Genomic DNA, 19084 nt, shown 5'->3' with positions numbered 1-19084 from the left:
TAAATGTTTAACTAAATAATTTAGCTTGGAAAGAAATGTGACTTTGCTATCTCATTGTGGCTTGCCTCCCTCTGTCCCTCATATTAAGGTCCAATGGGCAATTTAGTTCCGCATCCCTGACATGATCATGGGGTAAAAGGGCAAGGCTGAAAAGAAAGAAGAAAAAAGTACAAAACTTCAGAGTTCAGGTGAAGTAATTTTCCTATTGGTCTTCACAGCAGGCAGACCCCTTTTCACATCTGAGTCTGCGCACTGCTCCTCTCCTGGCTTCTGAAAGTAATCGGAGACTAGGATCATACCAATGTACCGCAGGAAAAAGGGGGGAGTTAAAATGATGTCACCTACTTCTTAACCAAATGCAATGCTTTTGATCACAAAGCAGTCAAACGACATTAAAATTCCACTTGTCGACTCGTAGAGAAATGCCGCTGTTATGTTGGAATTCAGCGCGACAGAAGCGCGCAAGCATTTTAGGTGCGTCATTGTTAGAAACGTCTGACCCCTGTGTGAGCGTGTGAAGTGGTTTGTCCTATATGATGTGAAGCGTTCTCCGCGCTCTGTCAGTGTGCTTAAAATGAAGTCTACAGCCCGGTGTCTAAGGAACGGACAGGATTGTAGAGCTGGCATCTACTTTCTGTTCTGTAAGACTGTTAGAACATGTTATAGGCCTTTAGAACAGGGGAAACGATGTTAAAACAGTCGAGCCCGCCGCTTCTACAGATCTCATCTTATATTTATTGATTCTGAAGCAGGAATTCAGATCATATACGTTTAGTCCCAGATAGATAGCAGTATCCAGTGTTTTATACGTGTGTTTCGTGCTCCATTTTTTTAATAATCGTTTTGAGAAGGATTGCTTAAGTGCGATCTGCAAGAGAAGTGAGACAATGTACAACACAGTCTGGACGTCGGAAAAAGAGGATGATGATTGGAGGGATGTTATGATGCCATATTCCACAGAGTTGATATTTTACATAGAAATGGACCAACCTCCAGGTATGACAACGGATTTAACACATTATCTCAGTGTACGTTATAGTATGAGAAGATGTCATCATTGCATGCACTGGTGAAAACTTTAAGACGTACCCTATTGCCCCAGCTTGTTTGTTGAGCGATTGTCAGTTAAATCGCGAGATTTACATAGCTTAGATAGGAATTCATACAATGCCTATTCACCCTCCCTAGTCATTAAAATGTATTTATTTCTCAGATAGGTCTACTATCACCGCATAAACTTAGCTTACAGTACATGGTCCTAAGTAAGTTGTCTAGGCTGCTTCTCCGTCTTATCGCACTGGATCGTTTTCGCATAGTTTTTTCCTTCGCCATGATTGAGCCACAAGCTGACAATACGTCGTTTGGCAAACTTATGATCATTTCTCCACCACTGTTGCAACGTTAATGACATCCATACAACATGCATTGTTATAGTGAAACAGACGCGTTGTTAGGTTCGTTAAAATGTTTCGTGTTTTCTGTAAAGTGTAGCGACTGCCACAAATGGTGCCTTAATGTCTTGCGAGATGTGGCTCCAATGAACAGTATTATCTCGGACGGTCTTATTCGGACACAATTGTTGCCCCATTGTCCCTCAAGGCAACTTCGGACCGTTTTGTCACTGTAGATTAACGCAGATAAAGTTAACAAAATTATATTTGTAGGCTAAACGGCTTCTGTTAAATAAACGGTTTCTTTGGGACATTATCACCAGCGCGTCTACTTTAGTTGTTCGATCCGTAGTCTATGCCAGCGGTTTATCAATTTTACAGTCAAGGAACACTAGGTTTATTTAATAGATTTTACGTCTTTGAAATACCATCGGTGTCCTAGTTAAATATATTAAGTTTGGGCCAAATGGTGGTGGGAGAGGGGATAGAGAGAGAAAGAGCAGAAACGAGAGATCTTAGTAGATTGTCTCGACTCAAAACCCTCTGTTGAACTATCGCGTAGCTGAAGACGCAGAATTCATGCAAACGGGACCATGTAATATATTTACAGCAATTTTGCAGCCCCCATCCAATCCATCCTTGTCTGTACGTTATTGAATTCATGTCGCACAGTTGAATTGCACTGAATGGAATTGCCGGTAGATTCTCTCTTCCCCCCCCCCCCCCCACACGTCTCGTGTCCTTGGTAAAACGCTTTTAGATATCTAGAAGCTGCTTTGTGTAGCCTAGCCTTGCGCATGCGAGTAAAGTGGCTTGTCACAATATTCTTAGTTATTCTGCGTGTCCAGTAAACCTCTCCGGGTCAAACATTTACGATATCTCCTTAGAAAAGGCTTTGTGTCGTTCCTGGGAGGGAATGAATGAGGAAAGTGGTCCCTTATGCCCTGTCCTTTCCATTCATATACGCTGGCGATGCACTGAAATGGCGCTGTTCTTTCTCTCGCTTTCACCTATTCGTTATGAGTTCATATCCAATTCTGTATCACAGCCATAGGTGTCAGTATGTTAGTCTCCGAGTGTGTACTAGCCTATAGAACGAATACAATTCGGGTCTAAGGTAGCTAGACTTCCAAAGAAGAAGTTCAGCGCACCGAATAATTATTTAGTGGCGACAATAAGGGGTAATTACATAATTACACGTGGAAGGAAGACCGTTCCTGCTCTCTGTTGCGTTCTACAGCAGAATAAAAATCACCTAGAGGAGCTGGCTTCCTGTCTGGTGGCTCAGTTGTGTAATGTGCAGTGTTTCTTTGTGTTGGGCCTGTGAGAGGGCTCCAGGCTGGGGGATGGACATTACTGCAGGGGGGAGAGAGAGAGAGGGGCTGGGAGGCCGACAGGCTGAATAGTCCCCCTCTCTCTCCCTCTGTTCCCCTGAATGAAAGAGCCTATGTGATCCGCACATTAATCTTATCTCAGCGCTCAATGCCAGTGCGGTCCCCGACACACACACACACACATTGAGACAAACGCACATACAAACAAGAGAAATACGTCTTGGCCCCAGGAAAAGCAAGTCCTTCTCGTTTTCTGATGGGTTCAGTGGCTTTCGTCCTCTGGGGGAGAGAGAGAAGGGGGGGGGGGGGGGGGGGGGCAAGCTGGAGAGTCATGCAGATGTTCATTCGAATATTCATAACAGTGGAAGTAAATGGTGAAAGGCACTGACAGTCAGGAGGCAGTGCTGGGGGCGGGCAGCTCTGTGTGTGTGGTGACCGTGTCGCTAGGTGATTATTACAGGTGGAGCGCAGCCCCAAGGGAAGGTTAGCCTTCGTCTCTAACGGCAACGTAGCTACGCCCCTCACTGTGTGTGTGTGAGGTGCCAGAGATGGGGTGTAGGTTACCTCGCAGGTTGGACAACACCACATTGAATATCAGCAGTTTTTCTTTCTTCTCCAGTCTAAATGGGGGGGATGGACATCACTCAGCCGTAGGGGTAGCATGACCTGGCCACTGGTTCCTACGATGGGTCGGGTGTTTCTTACAGGTCTCTCAACACGCACTCTCTCATTTTCCTTTGTCTTTTCATCCCTCCCTCCGTCTATCTCTCTATACGTTTCTTTCCCTCCCTCTCTGTACTTCTCTCTCTCCCTCTCTTTATTGTTCTCTCTCTCTCCCTCCCTCTCTGTACTTCTCTCTCTCTCCACATGTGGGGACTGTAGGCGACCCAGTCCAGAACACATGAGTCTGGTTAATGTCTGTCTGTGCCTCAGTCTGCGTCCTCCACACGCAAGGCAGCTAGTTCACTGTGTGTGTGCTGTGTGTGTGTGTGTGTGTGTGTGTGTGTGTGTGTGTGTGTGTGTGTGTGTGTGGGGAGCTAGTCAGCTGGATCTTATAAGATATGGCTTGGCCCGTTCTGTGGAAACTGGGCTCAGAGGATTGAGGAGCTGCCTTTTTCCATTCATACAGTCCACACGTTTGGGGAGTGGTACTGTATGGTGTGTGTGTGTCAGAGTCTTTAGTGTTCTCTCCCTGTGTCGTTCTCCAGGTGTCTCTGACACAATTTATTTGACCTGGGGGGAGGGGAGGGAGGGGGGGTCTTCAACTCCACCCCCTTAAGGTCTTCTCGTTTTTTCTCTCTCATGCCCCCCCCCCCCCCCCCCCCCCTTTCTCTCACGAGGCCCACCCCCCTCTGCTGTGATTGGCTGAGGCTGGTCTCCATTCAGAGATTAGCTGTCTGATATTAGGATCAGCACTGGTCTCTCTTAGCCAGTTGGACAGAGGAGGAGAGAGAGAGCGAGCAGAGCGGAGGCAGAGAGCGAGAGAGAAAGAGGGGGAGAGGGGAGTGACAGAAACAGAGAGGGAGGAGAGACGGAGAGAGAGAGAGAGTGTGTGTGGACTGAGATCAGCTGACTAAACATGCAGCTCACCAAGACTCTAGTGGAGGAGGAAGGTAAGAACCATGACTGCTTTTCTGTCTTTCTTTTCTTATTTCCTCTCCCTCTCTTTTTCTCTCTCTCTCTCCTGTGTTCTGCTACCCTATGCCCTCCTCTCTCTCTCTCTCTCTCTCTCTCTCTCTCTCTCTCTCTCTCTGTCTCTCTCTGTCTCTCTCTGTCTCTCTCTGTCTCTGTCTCTCTCTGTGTCTCTCTCTGTGTCTCTCTCTCTCTCTCTCTCTGTCTCTCTCTCTCTCTGTCTCTCTCTCTCTCTCTCTGTGTGTGTGTGTGTGGGAAGCAGAGTGCAGTATAGCGTGTGTGCATGAGCTCCGAGGGCTCCAGGGTAAGATAAGCTGTCTGCCTGGCCGAGTGTGAGTGTGTGTGTGTGTGTACAGGCTAAACCTGGTGATATCTCTGCTTCTCTGGCAGGCATGTCTCTACATGTCTGTGTGTGTGTCTGTGTGTCTGTGTCTGTGTGTGTGTGTGTGACACAGACACACAGACACAGACACACACACACAGACACACACACACACAGGGTTAAGGGACTTCCAGCCCCCATCTTACCTGGCAGTAGTTTGGAGTGTGCGTGGCGCCAGTGCAGTGCTTCATGCTAATTTAGGTGACAGTTCTACTGTGGGGTAAATTGGGTAAGAGTTATTAAGAGCTCTGGTTTGACATGGTAATCTGTGTGTGTGTCAGGGCAGACAGGGATAGGGTTAGGGTGCTAGTGTTGGTGCTTGGTCAATGCTCTGCTGCTCCAACCTGTGCTTCCTATGCTCCTGAGTGGAACAGCTGGCTCAAACTCTGCAGGGACATGCTCTTCCTCTGTGCCCTGATCTCACGGCCCACGCTGTGGTGCTGCCCTCATGATGGCTCTTTGGAGTGTGTGTGTGTGCCTGCCTGTCATAGATTTACACTAAAGTGACAGTTATTGTTAAAAGGGACACGATCTGTTTCAATACCCCGTTCCTGCCTGAGTAGGGAGTGTGTGTGTTGTGGGCGGGTGATCCATCTTGCTGTGTGTGTGTGTGTGTGTGTGTGTGTGTGTGTGTGTGTGTGTGTGTGTCAGAGCGGGTGGCTGAGCAGTGCTCCTTTGTCTTGCGAGGGGGGGGTTGGGGGCTGCAGGAGAGCGAGAGCGAGCGAGCGAGAGAAAGAGAGCGAGCGAGAGAAGGAGAGAGAGAGAGCGCTGGGCGCTGATGCTCCTTTGTTCAGCAGCGCACTGGTCACCTGCTAGAGCACACACACACACACACTCCTTCTCTTTCCTCCTCTTGTTTCTCTCCCTCTCTCACAGTGAAACTTCCCAGTGACTTGTCTTGACCCAGCACAGTGTCAAAAGAACACTGATTTGGAAAATCACTTGACAGTTGATAATACTGTTAAGTTTGCATCGGTTATTTTTTTGTCTCAAAGAACTGGCTTTGGTTCAAGATTTTACGGGGATCCTCGGAAACAGATGGGGGGACATTTACAGCGCCCCCCCCATTAACATTTTCTTCTCCTTGGGGGGTGAAAGGTTGCCCTGTGGTTCATTTAATGTTTTGTTTCTAACGACAAACCGGAGTGTGTGTTTGTGTGTGTGTGTGGTCTACTGATGCTGTTGTCCTTTGTTGGCTGGACAGCATTGTGTTGTGGCTTTGGAGGTTGTTGTCATGCATGCACAAGCCTATACACACACACACACACACAGTGGACAAAGGGATCCTTCAAACTGCCCCTTGTTCTGTGCCTGTAAGACTCTCAATATCCCTCTTCCCTAAGCATAGTTTAAGGGATAGCGTGTGTGCGTGCGTCCCAGCTGACGCAGGGAAACAGCCCAGCTAGGAGGACAAGTTGGTTCCCTCCTGGTGCACCTGACTTCTGCTGTGGTCAGAACAGAGGAGAGGGTGGAGGAGAGGGGGTGTGGAGGGGGAGAGAGAGGGGGTGTGGAGGGGGAGAGAGAGGGGGGTGTGGAGAGGAAGAGGGAGGGAGGATGTGGAGAGGGAGAGAGAGGGGGTGTGGAGGGGGAGAGAGAGAGGGGGTGTGGAGAGGAAGAGGGAGGGAGGATGTGGAGGGGGAGAGAGAGATAGAGAGAGGGAGGGTGTGGAGGGGGAGAGAGAGAGAGGGAGGGTGTGGAGGGGGGTGAGAGAGAGAGGGTGGATGGGGAGGGGGAGAGAGGGTGTGGAGTGGAAGAGGCAGGGTGTGGAGAGGGAGGGAGAGGGAGAGAGAGAGGGTGGAGGATCTCTGGCATTTCCTCCCTCTGCTCGCTGGCTCTGGGTCAGGCTCTCTCTGCCACTACACTCACAGATTCCTCAATGGAGCTTTGTTACCATATGAAATTAATCTGCTGTGTGTGTGTGTGTGTGTGGCACTGTAGCCAACTCGTAGACTTTTTTCTTTTTTTGTAGAGTACAAAAAGTGAGATGCAAGTTTCCTCTGCATCAAAGTTTGAGAAGGAAGGAAGGGGGGGTGCTGGGTTGAGGCGGATGTATAATTAATCTACTAATGACTCTTTCTGTCTGAACCAAGCTGCCACGCATAAATCTAAAGTACCACATTAAACACCACGCCACGCCTTGCCTTACACCAGGTGGCCTGCACACACACACACGGGAACAAGCTAGCCAGGGCTTTCATTTTCACTTGGCCCCCAGCGCCCTCCAGTCCCCCCCCCCCCCTCGTGCCTTCCTGCCTCCCTCCTCGTGTGCCAGGAAAGAAAGACGCGTGTGTGCACCTGTGAGTCGATGTAGGGAGGAGAGGAGGAAAGAGAGGAGGAGGTGAGGAGGGAGGGATGAGAGGGGGAGGTGAGGAGGGAGGGATGAGAGGAGGAGGTGAGGAGGGAGGATACGAGGGGGAGGTGTGTGTCGTGTCACATGCCGTCAGAAGCGGCCACGCCCCCAGAAGCGGCCATGCCCCCTCCTCTCTCTCACTGGAGCAGCCGACTTACCCCACAGGGCAAGAGAACACCCTCACCGCCCCGGGCCTGTGTGTGTGTGTGTCACCCTCGCCGCCCTGTGTGTGTGTGTGTGTCACCCTCGCCGCCCAGTGTGTGTGTGTGTGTGTACGCCAACTGCCAGGCCAACGGCAGGAACTGGTTTCCATGAAACAGACTCGAGTTTCTCCCTGCTGAAGTAGAAGAAAAGTGAGCCTCCTCTTAAGCCAGGCCTGACTGTCGCCCCCTGCTGGCTCCACACCACAGCTCAGAAAGCAAACCTGGCACTTTACTGGAATCAGAATAATCACATTTAAATCACTTCTGATGTTAAAAGTTCCAGATCTTTTAGATGTTGTCCAGACCAAGGGAATCTTATGTAGCCCTATCTGGTGACGAGAGGATGTCTAATCCTCCATGACACACACACACACACACACACACACACTCAGGCATTAGTCTCTCTGCAGTTGTGTGGCACCTCACTCTCCTCCATGGGCACACTCCCCCCTCACTGTGATATCCGCTGGCTGGCTGTGTGTGTGTGTGTGTGTGTGTGTGTGTGTGTGTGGGGGGGGGTACTGTACTTTCTCAGTAGGCCCCTTCATCTTCCCATTCAGTCTCTCCAAACGCTCCAGTCAAGTAGGCCATTACAACTCCTGTCAATCATCCAGACCTTCCTGTCCGTGTCGAGTCCGTCCGCGCTCGCGTGTGTGTAGAGTGGAGGCTGGGTCAGCAGCAGGTTAGTTTGACTTGGCTCAAGCTGCTCTGGGGAACAGAGGAGCCACTGTTGAGCTGCAGGAGGTAAGAGGCAATCTCCCCCCTCTCCTCTCCCCCCCCAGCCAGAAAAATGACCACTTTTTTCCTAGTTGCACCTGGCTAGTCTGCCCCCCACCCCGCCCCCCGCCCTGAAAGACCACCTAACAGACAGTTAGGGTGACGGCAAGATGACATTTCCCAACTCTGTTTTGTTGAACATTCATGTCAAAGATTTTGACCACAAAGTCAAAACACACACAGTCCGAGGAGTGCAGGCGTTGCGATACAACCAGCTGCTAATCTGTGTGTAAAACACACACTAGTGTGTGTCAGGCCATGGTCACAATCACACACACACACACACACGCCATCCATCTCTAAGGAAGAGCATGATGTACGATGCTTGTCCCTCTCTGTGTGAGTTACTGCTGTGAAACGGCTTCCAGCTCAGCAGGCCGTGCGGTGGTGCTAATGAAGGAGTTCTCCTGTGTCCTGCCTCCAGCTCTCTGCTTCATACATCTACCGTGGACGGGTTTGTTACAACACAGAAGGCCCTCCTCTGGGTGTCAGAGAGAGATCCGCTGGATTAGTATTCTCCATGCGAGTTTTCCTCCGCTGGTGTTGTGATTCTTTTCTGTCCCTCTTGAATTATGAATTAGTTCCTAGAAGGAGGGGGAAACGTCTCCGATATTCCTGTTTGGACAACTGAGGTCTGAGCCTGCTCTATCTTTCTGATGTGAGGTCAGGAGGGATGAACTCAGATCAGAACTAGGGCCAGAGACTAAGAACAAGTAGTCAAGGGATTGATCTGTTTCATAATTAACATTCTCTCTCTCTCTGTCTGTCTGTCTGTCTGTCTGTCTGTCTGTCTGTCTGTCTGTCTGTCTGTCTGTCTGTCTGTCTGTCTCTCTCTCTCTCTCTCTGTCTCTCTCTCTCTCTCTGTCTCTCTCTCTCTGTCTCTGTCTCTAGCTCTCCCTCCTAAGCCAGCCAAGCCCATGACTCCAGTGACTCCCGTGAGCAGCAGTGTGGTTAAGGAGGTCTCTGTGGGCTCGCTACAGGAGGCCGAGTGGTACTGGGGAGACATATCCAGGTATGTGTACACACACACCTTGCAGAACCTGTGTGTTTGTTGTTGTTCCCAAGTCTTCTGATTATAATGATACTATTTCAGGCCTGCTTTGCTCTTATCCATTCTGCTCTTGCTCTGGCCAGGGTGTGTGTGTGACTGGGCCAGGGTGTGTGTGTGTGTGTGTGGCTGGGCCAGGGGGCCGGTCAGCCAGTCCCAGGTCTGAGCAGATTACAGCAGTGCTCAGAGACTAGCTTTAGTCTATATCTGATGTGCCACACCAGTAAGTGCAGCTTACTGCCCCTCCAAAGCTGACACACATCTGAGAGACACACACACACACAGGTTTACTGTAAATGCATACAAAGACAAACAGACTTTCAGATTGAAATGTTGTCTCTGTCGAAAAAACAGAGACATCATGATTTACATGCACACACACAGAGAGGGATCGTTTGCAGGGTTGGGAGCTGTAGACAGTCTGTCAGGACTGGTCCTGGGTCAGCTTTCATGCTCTGATTACTCACATTATTCAGAACATCAGCACACACACATGCATAAACATACACATCCCCCCCCCCCCACACACACAAACACGGATGCATGGTAATGAGTTTTGGCAGGAACTCTGTCTCTCTCAGGGCGTCCAAGTTTCAGAATAGTGTTGTCATGCCAAATGAAACTCCATTATCACACACACACACACACATAGACCTAGACACACACACACAGTGACTGGCATGTAGAGGTCAGCTGACTGGAGGGGAGATTGTCTGGTGTGTGAGGGGGGTGTGGTCTGGTCTGCCTGCTTCCTCAGCATGACATGGCTTACTGCCCCCACGGGCTCAGACGGGGGGGCGGGGGGGGGCAAGCTGCTCTTCAGACAGACACAGAACACAGAAGCCCCCCTAAAGCCTGTCTGGGACGCTGGGAAACCTATAGACCGGAGCTCTGTGTGTGTGTGTGTGTGTGTGTGTGTGTGTGTGTGTGTGTGTGTGTGTGTGTGTGTGTGTGTGTAGACAGGGTTAGGCAGACCATGTAAAGCAGACCGGAGGGACACAGGCCCCTGCTTCTGCTCGCAGCCAACACACACACACAGCACAGCTGTCTGTGTGGGAGACAGGGTACACCAGACCAGAGTGTTCTTACCAGACGAGAAGCTCCTGCTAATTGGATGGTTCTGTAGGAGGCTGTGTTTGCCGTCTGTTGACTGGCTCACTGGTGTTAACCCTGCTCTCTCTCTCTCTCCCCCTCTCTCTCTCTCTCCATCCACAGGGAGGAGGTCAATGACAAGCTGAGGGACATGCCTGATGGAACCTTCCTGGTCCGGGACGCCTCCACCAAGATGCAAGGAGACTACACGCTAACCCTGAGGTACACACACACACACAGTCTCACTTTCTGTGAAGCCAGCAACCGTCTACAAGGGAGAATCACTGTAGACTGTAAGTCACAGCTTGACTATGTATCTTATAGCTCTCTCTCTCTCTGTCTCTCTCTCTCTCTCTCTCTCTCTCTGTCTCTCTCTCTCTCTCTCTCTGTCTCTCTCTCTCTCTCTCTCTCTCTCTGTCTCTCTCTCTCTCTCTCTCTCTGTCTCTCTGTGTCTCTGTGTCTCTCTCTCTCTCTCTCTCTGTCTCTCTGTGTCTCTCTCTCTCTCCAGGAAAGGGGGAAACAACAAGCTGATCAAGATCTACCACCGGGACGGCAAGTACGGCTTCTCGGACCCTCTGACGTTCAGCTCTGTGGTGGAGCTCATCAGCCACTACCGCCATGAGTCCCTGGCCCAGTACAACACCAAGCTGGACGTCAAGCTCATGTACCCCATCTCTCGCTACCAGCAGGTGAGCATACACACACACACCTCTCTCTCTGTCTCTCTGTCTGTCTCTCTCTCTCTCTCTCTCCTCTTCTTGTTATGCTTTCTGTCCCCTTTTTCCAACTGTCTTTATTTTGTTATGTACTGTCCTGGAGGGTGGGGAGGGGGTAATGTGGGAGGGGGTAGGAGGGGAGGTGGTGGGGAGGGGGTAATGTGGGAGGGTTGGGGAGGGGGTAATGTGGAGGGGGGTGTTCTCGAGGTAAAGTGCCACGGCAGCAGGATTTGCGCTCGGTGTGAAATATGCGACGCTCTCCTAAATAATTGCACCCGTCCGTGATGTGGACAGGACGCCTCCGCGTTTCCTAGCGCCCGCTCTCTCCGGGCGGCCGGGCGAGTCATTACTCAGCCACTCCCACAGAACACCTCTGGTCCTTTATTAATGAGCAGCCCCAGCAGGCTCTCTCCGTCTGGAAGCAGGAAGCGCAGGGCAGAGGACCCTGTTCTCCCCCTGTCCAGCACCCCATGACTCTCTCTCCGTGTCTCTCTCTGTTGAATCGTTATACCTCTCTCTCTCTCTCTCTCTCTCTGTGTGGTAGTTGTACCTCTCTCTCTCTCCCCCCCTCTCTCTCTGTGTAGTAGTTTTACCTCTCTCTCCCCCTTTCTCTGTGTGGTAGTTTTACCTCTCTCTCTCTAACCCTCTCTCTGTGTAGTAGTTGTACCTCTCTCTCTCTGTGTAGTAGTCGTACCTCTCTCTCTCTCTGAGTGTGGTAGTAGTCTCTCTGTAACTCTCTCTCCTCCTCCGTCTTCAGGATCAGCTGGTGAAGGAGGACAACATCGACGCTGTGGGGAAGAAGCTGCAGGAATATCACAATCAATATCAGGAGAAGAGCAAAGAGTACGACCGGCTGTACGAGGAGTACACCAAGACCTCACAGGTACGCACGCACACACGCACACACTCGCACACACGCACACACACACACACACCCCTTCACCTGCTCAACCATGCCTCCTGGTGTGACCCCCTGGTTTGTCCGTGGTGGCCCCCTCAGGAGATCCAGATGAAGAGGACGGCCATCGAGGCGTTCAACGAGACCATCAAGATCTTTGAGGAGCAGTGTCACACACAGGAGCGCTACAGCAAGGAGTACATCGAGCGCTTCCGCCGCGAGGGCAACGACAAGGAGATCGAGAGGTAGACACGCACACCAGCTCAGACAATAGAAATGCCAATAGAACATTATTTCTTTGTTGCCAGGAATTTTGTGTTGTGTTGACTACAAAAAGAGACTTGTTTTTGAAGTAAGAATGTGTATTTTTGCACTGAAGAAAATGTACACACACACACACACATAAAAATAAAACACTTCAGGAGTGTTTTGGTCAAGTGTGCATTTCCTTGGAACCCAGACCATTTGGCTTCTCGACGGTCAGCAGATGTGAAATCTCCTCTAACGACACATTATCCCCAAACTAACCCGGTGTAATCCTCCTCGCTCCACAGGATCATGATGAACTACGAGAAGCTCAAGTCTCGTCTCGGGGAGATCCACGACAGCAAGATCAGTCTGGAGCAGGACCTCAAGACCCAGGCCCTGGACAACCGGGAAACAGACAAGAAGATGAACAGCCTTAAACCTGACCTGATCCAGCTGCGCAAGATCCGGGACCAGTACCTCGTGTGAGTACCCCTGTGTGTCTGCGGTACTCTGTGTGGACTGAAGTGAACTCCTGGAAGGATACTGATCCCATAACAAGGTGTGACGTTCTTGCGTTAAGCCTGCGCACGGCGTGAACACAACAAGCTTGACAACCTGCGCTCGATCAGAGGGTGCAAGGTTACCCCAGGGCAGAGAAAGGGGGGGTTATCCTTCGGGTTGCCAGATTGGAGGCTTGGGAGGTTGGTCTTAGTGAGGCTTTCTAGGGAAGCTCTTTAGCTGGGTGTCCTGAATTCTAAGAACGGGCATTACCATCACTAACTCCAATCCAGACCCACATCTCTCACCTCTCCTCTGGGCTCTCCCGGCTTGCTTGACAGCCTGGCTTAGTGCACTCGAGCATTGACGTGTAGGATGACAGAAATACGTCGCTGGAATGATTGTCTTTAACTTCTCCTTCTGTTTTTTTCTCTCTGTATAGCTGGCTCAACCACAAAGGGGTGCGTCAGAAACGAATTAACGACTGGCTAGGGATCAAAAGCGACAACACCGATGAGTAAGTCTGTTTTTCCCTGGCTACGGTGGGGGGGACAAGCTAACCTAGTTCAGCCACACCAACCGTGTCAACCCCAGCGCTTGATGAGCAAGTTACGGTGCCTCAGTTTGCCCTGTATGACCCGTGTCTCTCTCCCTCCCTCCCCCTCTCTCTCCTCCAGAGGGTACTTTGTGAACGAGGATGACGAGGTCCTGCCCCACTACGATGAGAAGAGCTGGTTTGTGGGAGACCTGAACCGGACTCAGTCAGAGGAGCTGCTGCTGGGGAAGCCAGACGGTGCTTTCCTCATCAGGGAGAGCAGCAAGAAGGGCTGCTACGCCTGCTCTGTGGTGTAAGTACACCGCCCTAGTACACCACCACCCTAGTACAACACCACCCTATGATGTCTTGATATGTTGTCCAAATATTGAGGGATCCTTAGGGGTGGGAAAATAATAATCAATATGAGACAGAACAACGATTGTGCTCGCCAAAGACGGTGAGAGCGTTCTACCTGTGTGCTAACCCCACCTGGTTCCGTGTTCCTTCTCTGGCCCCTCCTGCAGCGTGGAGAACGAGGTGAAGCACTGCGTCATCTACAGCACGCCCCGCGGCTATGGCTTCGCCGAGCCCTACAACCTGTACAGCAGCCTGAAGGAGCTGGTCCTACACTACCACCAGACGTCTCTGGTCCAGCACAACGACTCTCTCAACGTGCGCCTGGCCTACCCCGTCTACGCACAGATGCCCTCTGGACGCAGATGAGCCCTGCTACACACAAACACACACAGAGAGACAACAGGTCCCTGGGCCGCAGGCACCCAGAGGGGGGCAGAGGGGCAGGGGGTGTGAAGACACGATCAGATCCCCTTCACCACCAACCACCCCCCTCCAACACCAGAAAGAAATAAACAAGAAAAAAATAAAAAACACTCGCTGCAACACTTCAGCCACCTTGAAGTTATATATATTTTTACTAGAACAATCCGGAGGGCATTCTTACCTAAAGACTGCTTGATTTGCACAAAGACGTTTTAATGTTTGTGAATGTGAAGAAAAAAAAAACGGAAGGCAACTGAAGAGACGACTTTCAGGGGACCCGCTGCTAACGCTTCAGCCGGGACAACTTTCAGAGAAAAAAGGACACTCCCATTTGAGCTTCTGTTTGTTTTCCTCCCTTATTTTTGTTCTTTTGAAATTTAGACTCATTCTTTGTTTGTTCCTGCTTGTACCGCGGAATGCAAGAGATGATGATGATGTGTATGACCTCTGTCCCTATCCGTACGAAAAGCAAAAACAATGTAGCATACCAGACGATGGACAGAGCTTTCCTCCATGTAGACTGCTGCTGAAAGGGTTGGGGGAGGGAGGGAGGGGAGGGGGCTGGGAGAGGGGGAGAGAGTTAATGGGGCAAGAGAAAAAGGATTTGTAGTCTTAAGAGTGAAGAAAAAGCTTGCTTCTTTATTACTAACCATACATTCTTTTGTTCTGTTTGTGCGTGTCTTCACAGTCATGGACACCAAAGTTGACATGGGGGGGGACGTTTTTAAAATCTTTATTAGTATTATAGTTTTTGGGGGATGGAGGTGGCAAATAAGCAAGTGATTTTGTTTGATGTCACACACAAAACAGAGTTTGGGCCCAGTGCTTATGCGCTATAAGTCGCAGAGGTTTGGTAACCAAATGGTACGCACAGAAATGGTCAAGTTAGAAGCACTTATCCTGAACGATAAGTCCACCCTACACACACACAGTGAAGGCTAACGACCGTCAAACCTAAAAACACGTTTTATGTGTGGTTTCAGAAAATAACTAAACATGTGTATATGCTAATGTTTGTCGAGAGAGAGAGAGAGAGAGAGAGAGAGAGAGAGAGAGAAATCCACAGACTTGTATTTGTCAGACTTTTTGGAGATAAGCTTTGAACTGCAGTGTACCCCAACACAGATTACCCACTGATGACCCAGGCTTTAGATGACCCAGGCTTTAGATGACCCAGGCTTTAGATGACCCAGGCTTTAGATGACCCAGGCTTTAGATGGCAAACACTTGAAAAACCGTGCAATCCAACATCGTATTATGAGTATGTAGGCTGTTGTTCCAGCAGCATAGACAAGAGAGAGAGCAGGGTACGTCCAGCTTAGGGAGGGAATCGAGATCAACAGTCACAGTTTCTGAAGAGATTCTTTTGTGGTTGTGTTTTACTCATCAAGAAGCTTCTAAAACCGGTGCTTGACTTTATAACCAGTGGAAACCGTTTCTGTTTAAAGAAAAAAAAAGACACCATCGCACAATAAAAAAAGTTTTCCCAAAACTGCAAACCCAACTGCAATGTGCCCACGTGCAGTTTGTATTCACTTCCTTCTCTTCCCTGCCTTCGCGTTCTATATTCTGATTGGCTGTTGTGCCTGGGCTACTGTTCGGTCATTGGCTATTCCTGTGCAGAGCTCACAATATGTCCCAGAATCCCCAGAGACCAGTGTGTTCATCCCGAGGGTTAGACTCCGGGCCTTCAGCCTGCCACCCTAGTCTTCCTCTATCCTATTTTAAGGTCCTGCTGACAGGAGAGGTTAGCGGAGCAAAGACTTAGTGATTTAACGACCCAGGAGGAAGACAAAGAATAAAAAAACAGATGTTTGGTGTTAGATGCCCTGTACCAGAACTGCAGATCTCACTCCAAGAACACTTCTAACCGGGACGAAAAAACGGCTGAACGTAGATACTACGTACCAAATCTGAATCTTAAGAGCGGGAGAAACCGGAAAGATTTCAAAAGATAGGAGCAGACACTGGTTACAAAGTTAAACGCTGCGTGCATCGTCTGCAGTGCTGCGTTCTCACCAAGCAGGGTGACGCTGCGTGCATCGTCTGCAGTGCTGCGTTCTCACCAAGCAGGGTGACGCTGCGTGCATCGTCTGCAGTGCTGCGTTCTCACCAAGCAGGGTGACGCTGCGTGCATCGTCTGCAGTGCTGCGTTCTCACCAGCAGGGTGACGCTGCATGTGGGTGAGTAGGGCTTGACTGGGTCGGTGGGTCGGTTAGCTGAACGAACGAGAGGGAGGCCACGATGGTTGTAGGGCGTCGGAACCGCCGCGAGTGACTGATACGACACTTGTCGTAGCCTGCCATCTTATCCCCCCTCCCCCCCCCTGCAGACCCTGCACCCCCTCAGGAGGAGGGTTGAATGACAAGCCAGGCCACGTGTGTTTGGGGACAGGGGTTTAAGCCTAAACACACAACTAAGGCCCTTTTTCAATGCTGAGTCACACTCTGTCTATCCTACCTAGCAACAGCAGAGTTTATCTTCTATTGGAGGGTGATAGAGGTGTGTCTGGGAGGACAGGAGGACGGATGGAGAAAACGTTGAATGTACAACAGTAACGCGCTATTCGTTTGGATAGAATTCTTTAATTTTTGGGGGGAAATGGCCCAAACTCAGTCTAAGATGCAACAAGTCCACAACAAAACCAGCAATTTGGGTTGAAGTTAGTGTCAGCTAGGGTCAGTCAGTAAGCTAGACAAGTTAGTCAATGGCAGTGGTGTCTTTAGACACATTCAGTATGAAGTTAGCCTATGAGGTTACTGATTACTATAGAGCCAGCGTCTCACCTCTGGCTTCCTCTCCAACATGGTCCTCCAGCAGTGTGTGAGGACTTAGTGTTTAGTCTAGTCTCTTTACCACGAGACACAGGTCCCAAACTCTATTACTTGAACTATTGCATTGCTCACTGTTGAATGTCTTTGAAAATATACATATATATTAAGAGATTCCTTTTTTTTGGGGGGGGGGGGGGGGGGGGGGGAGCAAGTGAGCTGATGATTGATAATTGGCTTTGCAGATGCAGGTTGCCATGGTTTCCTCATGAGGTGAAGGGAGTTTTGGAAACTCCGAGATGTGATTTTGTTTTTTTTTGTTGAGGGGAGAGGGAGGGGTAGTCTTAATGCACACTTCACCCATTAAAAACAACACGAGTGTCATAGATATGTCGTGTGTGCGTGCACACAAAGTCACGGTTCTGCTGTGATGAAAGTATCAGCCATTTCTTCTTCGTGAAACTAAAATAAGTGTTTTATTTTGTTTAGTTGTTTGACTTTTCACCTCTTTCTATTCCTTCCTGCGTTGAGACCAAAGATTTAATTTCCTGTTGTCCTTTGAAAAGTTTGAAAGGGATGTTCAAATTGTTTCTTCACAATTTCATTCTCGCCTTGCTTTTCTCAGAAACAATACAATAGATAGTTTATTGAGTGAGCTTGTTCCAGTAGTTTTTGTTTATAAACTTGATTACAATAACGTCAAAATTATTACCGGAGTTTCCAGGGCGACAAATACAAGTATGCTGTTTATACAGAGCAATATTTGGTTTCACGCTCAAATTCTAACACCGTTTTTGTATTCAATTCAAATGCCTCTGTCTCTGCCACTACAGAGAGAGAGAGAGAGAGAGACAGAGAGAGAGAGAGAGACAGAGAGAGACAGAGAGCGAGACAGAGAGAGAGACGGAGACAGAGCGAGAGAGTTAAGTTTGCAAAACAATACTCCTTCCAGTCAGGGCTCCTAACTGTAGAGTTCACTCATCAACATCATAGCTCCATGTGTGCCATTGGCGTTTCATATTGTTTTATTAAGGAACTCTTTATTTACCCCCCCCCCCCCCCCCCCCCCAAAAAAAAGGCCCTTGTTTTGTTCTCATGTTATCGTCATATATTTGCACAGGTTGAAACGTATTGCTGGAGATGTCGTTTTTAATTCCTTTCTAACGTTCTGCTAGGAAGGAATGTGGGCATGTATTAGCTTCATGCATCCCACCGCCCTCCACCCCACCACCACCACCCTCGGTGCGTGAGGGGAGGTGAGGAGGAGGGGTAGTCTCAGCAAGAGGTGTAGCGACAAGTTATCTGCAGGACAGAGAGCAGACTGAGCTCAGGTCTCCAGAGCGCATGCAATATCCCTTCCTTTTCTGTGTCAGGGGTCAGGGACAGAGATGAGTGTTGTTGAGCGCCTGTTTGAGAGACGTGTGCGTCTTTTAGAGGTTTATGAACAAGGAGAAATTGCAGTTGTGAAGGGGTTAGGGCAGGGGTATGAACCAAAATATCTTGTTGACTTCTAGTTTACTTCTTGACTGTTTCTTTTTGAGTTTTTGCTTTGAAAACGAAACGCAAAGTTTGACAACTACAGGAGGAAGCTTATGTTGACTACCATCCCAAGACTGTTAAATAGCAATTGTCTGTTCATCTTGCCCTTGAGCAGTTCTGCAAAGTTTTATTTGCAGTTCAGGTTTGAATATGTTGTGATTCTCACCAGGAGTCGTGTTTCTTCTTACCACAGCTGTCTGATCACAATACCCAGCACAGCTACAAGAAGTACAGCTTCTTTAAAGAAAATTACAAAAACAGATTTAAAAAAAAAGATTGTAAAAAAAAAAAAAAAAAAAAAGTGGAAAAAATATACAAAATTAATACAAAGCAAAAAAAAAAAACTTTTTTAAAAGGTGTATTACAGCACTCTCCCTGTTTTGACACACGTACAGATCCAGCATGCATCTTTGGTACTCCTGACTTGTTTTTTGTGTGTAAAAGAAAAATGGTAAAAAGATGTTTTAAAACAACTGTTATTTGTCTGTTAATGGTGTATTCAGATCAGAATTTATTATAGCTAACTGAGAAAGTCACTTCTTGCTGAACCAAGTTAAGAGTCATATTTCTGTCAGTTGTATAATGTTTTAAACTGTGTAATACTGAGAAAGAGGAGAACATGGATACTTATTCTAGTTCGCTTGGCTTGTTCAAATTTGTTAAGTCTTTCATATAAATCGGTGTCTAAGACAACACTTTGAATGTTTCCTGACTGAAAGCATTTCTAAACAATTATTCTTATTTCACATATTTGCTCAAATGTATGAGCGGCAGTTTATTTTTCATATGATAGCTTACAAAGTAGATAGATATAAGCAATAAAACATTGGTTATTTTACTCACATTAGCGCTGTGATGGAAAATGTTAAACTTTTCGCTCATACAC

General features: G+C 48.8%; 1 protein-coding gene across 2 annotated transcripts; it reads left to right on the top strand.

The window, feature by feature from the left end:
* Positions 1-791: 791 nt before the first annotated feature.
* pik3r3b (phosphoinositide-3-kinase, regulatory subunit 3b (gamma)) lies at positions 792-17720 on the top strand. 2 transcript variants are annotated; one of them, XM_047052048.1, is made up of 10 exons: positions 792-996; positions 8961-9081; positions 10333-10431; positions 10718-10898; positions 11683-11808; positions 11926-12068; positions 12378-12554; positions 13013-13087; positions 13248-13418; positions 13633-17720. In XM_047052048.1, the coding sequence occupies exons 1-10, from the start codon at positions 888-890 to the stop codon at positions 13829-13831; spliced, it is 1401 nt and encodes a 466-aa protein (XP_046908004.1). In that variant the 5' UTR covers positions 792-887; the 3' UTR covers positions 13832-17720. The 2 variants fall into 2 exon arrangements, with proteins under 2 accessions (XP_046908004.1, XP_046908005.1); XM_047052049.1 differs by lacking the exon at positions 792-996 and adding an exon at positions 4200-4338.
* Positions 17721-19084: the final 1364 nt, after the last annotated feature.

The sequence above is a fragment of the Hypomesus transpacificus genome, unplaced genomic scaffold (assembly GCF_021917145.1).
Source record: "Hypomesus transpacificus isolate Combined female unplaced genomic scaffold, fHypTra1 scaffold_195, whole genome shotgun sequence".
NCBI lineage: Eukaryota > Metazoa > Chordata > Actinopteri > Osmeriformes > Osmeridae > Hypomesus > Hypomesus transpacificus.
This window is presented reverse-complemented; position numbering and strand designations above follow the sequence as displayed.